The 9224-nt window shown below is 41.7% G+C and overlaps 1 protein-coding gene across 1 annotated transcript; it reads right to left on the minus strand.

Annotated features, from left to right (window-relative positions):
• Positions 1-765: 765 nt before the first annotated feature.
• LOC109300483 (transcription initiation factor TFIID subunit 9-like) lies at positions 766-8799 on the minus strand. The gene is made up of 7 exons (XM_019521130.1): positions 8711-8799; positions 8469-8550; positions 6686-6822; positions 6474-6608; positions 5696-5777; positions 4815-4928; positions 766-3522 (listed from the first exon to the last, which is right to left on the minus strand). The coding sequence occupies exons 1-7, from the start codon at positions 8759-8761 to the stop codon at positions 3356-3358; spliced, it is 768 nt and encodes a 255-aa protein (XP_019376675.1). The 5' UTR covers positions 8762-8799; the 3' UTR covers positions 766-3355.
• Positions 8800-9224: the final 425 nt, after the last annotated feature.

Consider the following 9224-nt stretch of genomic DNA (forward strand, 5'->3'; position numbering starts at 1 on the left):
CAACTGTCTTGTGAGAAGTGTGCCCCCACAGGGAGTTGGGTATTCTTTTCTTTGACAGATTTTTGGGGTGTGTTCATTCTGGTGCGCAGGAGTTGCTTCAAGTGTGATGAGGAATGCTTTGAGTCTAGCATGGTTAAGAACCACTGGACTTCAGCAACCTGCCAGCACAAACTCTGGAGGGCATTCCTGTTTGTCCCCAGAGCAGTCCTTATGTGGATTGTGGTGTCCATGCCCTCCATTTGTATTTCTTTACACTGCCGCTTTCCTGCCTTCTGATGGTCTCTCACCATCTTTGTCCTCATTTCTGTCTTTCCCACCCTGCTTGTACTCTGCCACCTGCAGGACTAATCTGCTATCTACCATTCCTTAAATCTTTGCTTTTCTGCTTCCCACCCAGAAATGCCAATTTCTTTATTTTACTACCCCAGCTTGCTTTGGTCTGTATACATATTGGAGGTTTTGCCCAGCTTCCACCAGGTCACTGCCTCAAATACCCACATGACATCCATTTTCATCCACATTGGTGCTGGCTTTTTTCTTATCCCTGTGACACCCCATCTACCCTATTTCCATCCCACTGTGTATTTATTTCCTGCTGTTGACAGCAGGTGGATCATCTCAACCTTCTCCTGGCTGCCTATTTTGTAGTTCTTTTCCCTATCATGTCAACCTCAATTTCAGGCTATTCCCCTGCTTACTCACTGCATTTGCTGACTCCATAGGCTAAAAGGTGAAAGCTAAATGCAAAATTTATGATATGACAAATTTCTTTAATAGAATGACAGCTCCTTTATTTTCTGCAAGTGGCCTAAATATGTTATCTTGCAAATGTGAATCCAATAACCTTCTACCACTGCTGTACTGAGTCATAATTACTAATAATTAAATACTATTAAACACAATCAGGTTTTTATAACATTGCTGCATGAACTCAGCAGGTTTTGAAAATACAAATATTAGAAGCTGAATAGTAGAAAATATTGCTCTGAGCTCCAACATATAAATCAAGGGCTTAAATTAAAAAAAATGCTTAAGTACAAAAATTGTTGCAGAGTAAGCCACATCCTTGCCTTGTCACTTGCTATTTCTTGGGTCCCCTGTCTTAACTGGATATTGCCATACTGGAAGTTGCAGCTTCTGTAGACAACTGGGTGAACTGCACAGATGGTCTTTGAAAAGACCAGTAGAGTTACATAAACCTGAGTTTTCCAGATAAGCAAACTTGCAAAATTTGATCTCTGTTTCCCATGATCACTACTTAGACTGGACTGACAGTCTGAATCTATGAAGGGATTTTCTATTTAAAAAACCTTAACTGATTTAATTTTACAATAGAGGTGCTTTCTGCCTTCTTCCCAAATTAACTCAAAAATCAAGCTACACACCGCTCTTCTTTCCTATTCACTTTTTTCTCTACCTGCCACCTGATTCTCATGTACTTCCTAAAAAAAAAAAAAAATCAAAGACATTGATATTCCTTTATCAATAAAGGCACTGAAGGATTCAAAACACATAGACCTTAGCACATGTGTGTAATACCAGTACATATGTAGAACCAAATTCACAGCATCAAATGAGAAAATGGACAAAGGCAGCACTATAGACACCACAATGTGGGAATGAGGACAAAATGCATGCAACATGCTGCAACACAGCATCGCTCCACCTTTGCAACCTAAAAACAGACTGCTGAGTGGGTGGGATTGTTTAGAAGCACTGGACAGTACTCTTCCTACCAGAAGACTGAACATGTCTACCTTGAAGGAAACAGTAGATGAGTGGTTCCCAAAAGGTGTGCCATGAAAGCGCAGCAGTGTGCTCTGAAAAATGGGCTGGACTGGGCCCCAGCTGCCTTGGCCTTATGCTACAGGACTGGTCCAGCACTGCATACAGGATCGGGCCCATGGACTGGATCCAGCTGACAGACCACTAAGTGTGCCACCAATTTTAATTTGGGAGAAAAGTTTTGGAAACACTGGGTAGACCATGTGCTTCCCTTCTCCTCCTCTCAAATGCAAGTACAAAGCAGGAACAAAGCAGCAGTGATTTTTATCAATACATGATTTGCAAATGGATTCAGTCTGAGATATCACAGAGCTCAAGAATTTCTGTATAAATACCCAATTTTCCTTTTGAATCTTAGTAGGGACACAAAATTCATGCTTCTCATCTCATGCGTCTCACCTCTACCTGTTAAAGATTGGGAAAAGACTAAAGGATTAGGAAGGCCGAAGATTACGAATGATCTTTGCACCTCTCTCTGAAGCATCTATGCCTGACAAGTAAGCAACAGAGTACCCAACAAAATGGAATGCAAAGCCAGTCTGGCAACATGCATTAAGGTTAAACAGGTTCTAAAAAGTTGATGTACTTTGTGCTCCCATGCACAATACAAGCAGTTGCACCAAGAGCTGCCTTTTAATTTTGAAAAAACGTAACAATTGGTCTGAGTTTCTCACAGTTGAAGCTCACTGGTGAGGCTGGTCTACCAGAACTGACTTAGACAAAAAGAGTGCTCTCCTCCTCAAGCTCAGGGAATTCTGCATTATTTCATACTTGAACAGAACGTTTCTGTTGGTGAACATCCTGGTCTGCCAAGACTTACTCAGGTCTGAACCCATTTCTCACTTATACGCTGCGGTCTATCACAGAGGGCCCTAAAAAAGTACTTACTGCCTATACAAATCTGGCCATCTAGCTTTTGACTGCATTACCTTTTACAAGATGCTAAAGTGGCACACTAAAGTGGCATACAGATAATGTTGTGAATAGATCTCAAGTTTGGAGTCTGCGGCTTATTCACAAACTTTGTTTGTGAAAGTGGTAAGTGTTCAGAAAAATCTTGCTGACACTTCTCAAAATGAGCCCCTTCTGGTCATTTTTCTTTGTTCAGATTAAAACTTTCAGAGCCAAATTTCAGATAAGTGATGAAGTCAGGTTCTACACCTTATTTGGAATCATTATCCTATTTCTGTCTGCTCTGTGAATTTCTGGTTCATTTGTAGCAACAGGATCACCAAGCCAATAGCACTTTTCGAAGCTGTAAGACTGTTGTATAAGAAAAACAAGTATTCAAAAAATCCTGAATAACAACAAATGGTTACTATCATTACAAGTGAGTTCTGAAGGATGTTTTGGGTCACAGAAAAGGTTAAAAAAAAAACCATACACAAAACCAATCACACCACAGTGCAACTCCCTCAGTTACAGCTCTTCGCCCCTAATTCCGTATGGACAGTAAACATTTACATACTATTGTACAACTGCTGAAGTACATTTTGGCAATGTTTGTCTCTGGTATCCGACTCAATATGAATCGCACCTGAGAAGGGAGGAGGCCTGGCCAAGTGCCTTTTCACAAATTATCATAATCGTCATCATCTTCATGCTTCCTTTTCAAGGGATTTGACTCGCTTGACGTGTTCTGCGATGATACCATATTTGTGGTAATAAGAATGTTTTTGGATCCAATTAATGAAGGGTTAATCAGAACGTTCTGAACTGTAGGAGTAGTTGGTGTGGCTATAGCAAAACAAAAATTAAAGAATTAAATCAGATGCTGGTTAAGTGTATGACATAATGGCTGACCCTGCACTGCAGCAGAACTATAGATCCAGGATAGAAAGAGCATAAAAACACTTCATGGTAGAGAAGATACAAATTTTTGACTGCAACTAACATCCCACAGCAGAAAGATCTGTTATGTGCATACATTTGCATTTAATTTCCATACATTTTTAAGAGAGTTACCATCGCTCTGGCATAAATTTGCTGCATGACTGACCTATTACATGAGTTCTGTCTGGGTTCTTGGAATTACTATTCAAACTGTTTGAGATTTTTTTATAGGCTTGTGTGCTTAAGACTAGCTGTTTACATTTGTTTGAACTAACAATAATTGTAAATAAATACTTGTTCCAGCTATATTGATAGAAAAATAAAGCTTTCATATTCTATTTACTGTGGGAAGAAGCCTGAGTTTAACTGCAATGGTTTTGGCACATGTGCACTGCTCACAAGTAATAGAATATATTTGAAAATTATTTCTGTTAGGCACAATGCCCCCCTCTCTTAAAAGAACATTATGGTCACAAAGCCAAGTGTGTAGTCACACACTATGTAAATACAAGTAGGCCTTGGCCTTTCCCACCTTCAAAGCTTGTATTCAGTGATGAGCAGCAGTGTAATCAACAAAAATCCTCCATACTTCAGCCTGTAGCTGCTAGTGTTCTGGGGAGTTGGAAATCTCTTTGAAAAATGGCATTTCCAAAATGAAGTATCATAGGATTGCAATGATGCTACAGCCTGAGGCTTTGGCTTTCTATCCTGATTTGGGAAACAATTCCAGAAACCCCGGAATTTTTACAAGCCTGAACTTTAGTTTTCTAGCTGACTATGAGCATGACTGCCTGCGGCACACTGCTGCTATTGCACTCATTCCTAGAAAACATGCTCGAAGAGGTACAAAACTCTATATTCTTTATAACAGTTCATTATCACTGCTCTTTTATTTTAAAATTAAAATGAAGAACTTGATCTGATTAATTAGAACTGCACACCGGTTGTATTTTGGGTGGTAATGTTCCTTAATGTTGCGTTAATGTTTTCCCATACTGCTGAAAAGCGTGTCAGTAACTAAAATATTCCTAATGGCTCAAGAAAGTGAAAACTCAGTTAGGCAGTGAGAAGGGGATTTCCTGGAAGTCATGAGTAACATGAGCTTTTGTGCTCAGAAACAAATAGCTAGTTACATAGTCTTAAAAAAAAAAGAGGCAAGAGGTCTTTGACACATTGTTTTATACCATATATTTTACCTGATTTGACTGTTGCCTGAGAAGATGGGATCTGCACAGTAAACCTTTGACCGGCCAGCGACACTGGAGTGCCAACTTTTGTCGAAACCGATACTGTTTGTGCCGAAGGAGTACCTGCAATTCACAGCCATTTAATCAAAGGACTTATTATAGTAAATACACAACTTGTTCTTTCTATAATATAATTTGTATTCAAAATTGAACTTGCCACTTTCAAACAGGAAAGAATGCTTATTGTTATAGTATAACAATGTACAAGGTCACTCCACCTTTAGATCCAATCCAGTTCCCCACACAGCAAGGATTTTAGGGCATTCAACAGCAGGCAGGCAGTCGCATATTCACATGCAACTGTTCCAAGAGCATGCACATAAAATATTTATTCAAACATGCCTAAATGAAATTCACATTGAAGGCAGCTAGCGTCAGCTGCATTTAATAATCAGAACAGAGTCTGTATACAAATCAAAACAAAGGACCAAAACCAATTTACTCAACAAATTTATTTTTCTCTTCTGAAATAGCATTTCCATTTGTATAACCATTCAGAAATACAAAAATGGAAATATCCAGCAATACAATGGCTGGGTTAGCAATATGTGGGCATTAAACAAAAATAGCTTAAATGATCTGGCTTTTGTAATTCAGAAATAAAATGATTTTCATGAAACTACCCTTTGTTTTTTAAAACTGTCAGTCTGGATATAAATATTACCAAGAAGTTTGAGTATTAATATTTATCATTTTTTTAAAAACAAAACTTCAAAAGGATTTTGAAAATGTGAGGATATTTTTCACAATTCAAATCTATCCTGCAAGCTTCAAGTTTTCTTCCCTAAATAAAAGTCAAGGTACAGAATCACAAGCAAGCTGTCACTTACCTAATGTAGGAGTGCTGGGTCTGCTACTAACAGCACCAACACTGAGACGGGGAACTGTTATTCTTCCGGCAGAGGAAGAAGTCTGTAGAGACAAGAACACGCACCTTCAGTTTAGAATCATCACCTTAAAAGTCATAAACACTTCTTACCACCATGATAACAGGCACCATCCTCAGCAACACTGAAGGGTAATGAAAAATGAGGGCGTGTATTCATATGCAACATATTTTGACCGAGATTCATTCTACTGCAAAATTTGTCAAAGGGGACAAAAGTTCTCAAACTTTCTACAGTGCAGATCTCATTCCACAGATAAATTCATGGAACTGCCATCCATCACAGTCACATGGATATGGAACCGTCACACAATACACATTCACTTTTAAACTCTGGTTATGCAGGAGCACTCAGCTCAGATTCCATACCTGATTTTCCTAGAAATCATGCCTTATACTCAATATTCAAGCTGGGTTGACTGAATAGACAACTAGAATACAGCTGCTTTGAAAGCCTTTGCTCTATCTAATAAGCTAACAACACAGCTTCTTCAATATACTCCATATTCAAATATAATTGGGAGAAAGAATATTTTCATAGAGTTTGTAATTGGAGACAATTTAAGGCAACTGGTAAAGAATTCATTTCAACCATACAATTTAATATACCAGTTTGTGCAGCATCTTTTTATCTAAATAATTCTGGCACCATTTTTAAAGAACAATGTCAACACTAACCACTTTCTCAAATACAAATGCCACATGACTCCAAAAGTTCTTACCTTCTTTTGCAGTGATTTAAGTCTGTAGTTTGGAGCTGTCAGACAGTATCTGTCAGGTGGCAGTCTGGGTCCAGAATATGGCTTTATCAGTGGCAATGGCGTCTGGTTCTTTTGCCTTGCTATGTCTAGCAAAAACTGAAAACAAACTATTACCTTAGTATCTATATGCTAAGTTTTGTTATATGCTGGATCTGAAAATAAGCATTACTTACATCTCGTGGGGGAGGAGAGGTAAAGGACTGATCTGTTCGACACTGGATTGCTAGTCTCACATCATCTGCATCAACACTGGATTTCTTAGCATGACTTGAGTATATTTTTGCATCTTCCAGTATGGTAGTCACATACCCTTTGAAAAATGAATAAAGCCCCCATTGAATATGGATAAAAAACAAACTGCTTTTCACACTGTATGCACTTTTCACAAAAACTAAGCAAGCACTATTTATGATACACCCTTTGTGGAAACACGTACAAATTCCCTGAAAAATAAGATTCATCTCATTACAATCAAATATATTACAACGCTAAGACATTTATCATGTATGACAAAAATAATCCGTAAAAATTAAATCCCTACCATGTAATATAAATATCTACTCAATATGGTTTTCAACAACTTGAACTTTCCTTCAGAATTTTTTGTGACAGGCTGCTTAATGAAAAGCTAATGAAAACAGCTTGCCCTGTAAAAACTGCTGCACTGTCATGGACATTTGTTAATGCACTTCAAACACATCTGTCATTTGTGCCCATCCAGGGCAGCCCAACTGCAAAAGTACATCTAAACAATACAAGCTGTGCCGAGTTATACAGTGGTTTTATAATGAAAGAAAATGAGAAACTGCCCCATGCTTATTGAAGTCCTCACCCAAGATAAAAGCTTACAGCTGTACTGTACCCCAGGACTCTAAGCTTCCAAGTATTTGTGATATACTTTACAGAAGCATTAGGAACACAGAACTTGCCATACTGAAATAGGCCTATAGTCTGCCTAGTGCATGGCCAAAGCTTACATTTCAGAGGACGTGCCTAAACCAAGCAGCTGACACGCATGAAACAATCAGTCCCTACCAATCTTATGAACTCTAATAGTTAGCGACGGTCTCAAGCCCTGAAGCACGAGGTTGAAGCTCCCTTTGAATGTGTTAGCTATCACCAATACAAATAACTAAGCAATCTTACTACCTATGTAAACATGCAACTGCTTGGTAAATATCTGGCCTCAACAACTTCTTGTGCTAACAAGCTTCATAGCTTATTCATTGTGTGAAAATGACCAGACAAATGTCTGCTTGTTCTTTTATGACAACGCAGACAAAACGGACTCTCTCGCTATGCACCTCTACAATACTTGTTACTTTATGTACTTCTATCACATTCCTTTGTGTTCATCCCTGTTCTAGAGGCTTTCCCAAACATAACAATTTGCTCTGTGGCTAGGCCAAGAGAACGTATCAGCAAACCCTCCCCACACGAAGGCATAGCTTACACTAAAGGTGTCAAACTCATCAGTGGCATGAGACTACGGTGTCAAACTCATTGGGCGCCACAGGGCAGATGAATGGCACGAAACCAGCCCATGGCTTGAACTCCCTGCTCCCCTCTCCATGTTAGATCCAGGGAACGCACTGCACCCTTCAACCAGCCCAAGATTTGCACCACACAGCATCCCCCAACCCGCTCTGCACATGGCCTCGCCCAGATGCAGTGTGGGTCCTGGAGCGGCTGGAGCAGGCACCACACGCAGGGTGTTCTGGGGTCCATGGGCAGGGCCACTCCCATGGGACACAGGTCACCTCAGCCCCAGGGGCTGGAAGGGGCTCACAGGTCAAGTCCTCTACCCCCTGGGCTCAAGCTGCCAGAAAAGCCCTTCGCCCTGCTGAACTTCAGTGCCCGCCGCACCAGCACCATGTTGGGGGCAGCCAGGCCAGGCTGGGGGAGCTGCGCTACCATCTTCCCATCTATGGGTGGCGAGCCCGGGCCTGCACTCACTGTAGGCGAACTCCAGCATCTGGTTGATGACGCGCGGCTCGTACTCCGCGATGCCCATGTCCTTCAGGATCTGAGCCATCACCTGCGGGGGACAAGATGGGCAGCCGCTGTGCACATGCGTGGACCCCACCGCACCCGCTGCCACTGCCGGGCGGGGGGCCTCGGCCCGGCCCCAGGAGGGCGCCGTGGCCCCGGGAAGAGCCCGCCCCACCGGCTTGCGCCACCCCAGAACGCCCCACTACCTGAGCATCTTTGGGCGCACTCTTGGGAGACGCCATCTTGCTTTGCTCCATGCCTTCCGGTCAGCTGACTGTGCTATTTCCGGTTCCGCTCCCGGCTTCTGCTCGGCGCGTCCCTAGTGGGCATGCGCAGTGCGTGCGCATTCTGTGGGGGTAATGCCCCCTCCCTCCCCTTCATCCTGACGCATGCGTGGTGCGGATACGTGAGGGTGTCCGTGCGGGGGCGGAGCCATTACTTGTGACCCCTCCCCGCAGGCTTGTATTGTATTGTACAGTCATTTCAATGTTTGTAGGATGTAGGGTCAGGAAGTGTTCAAAATGTGCAGTAAGTGGTGAAGTGGTTAGTTGATGCAGCACGTGCAAAGCCCAAGTCACGCTCAGGGGATCTGAACCAACTTCTGGGGGTCTGTCAGCACATCCTTACAACAGCTTGCCTCAAAATAACGAAATGCTCCAACTGTGATGAACCAAAAGAGCCAGAGTGTTGCATAAATTGCTGATTTTATCCCCTGGAGGC

The sequence above is a fragment of the Gavialis gangeticus genome, unplaced genomic scaffold, assembly GCF_001723915.1.
Source record: "Gavialis gangeticus isolate Ggan-Ray unplaced genomic scaffold, GavGan_comp1, whole genome shotgun sequence".
NCBI classification, from domain to species: domain Eukaryota; kingdom Metazoa; phylum Chordata; order Crocodylia; family Gavialidae; genus Gavialis; species Gavialis gangeticus.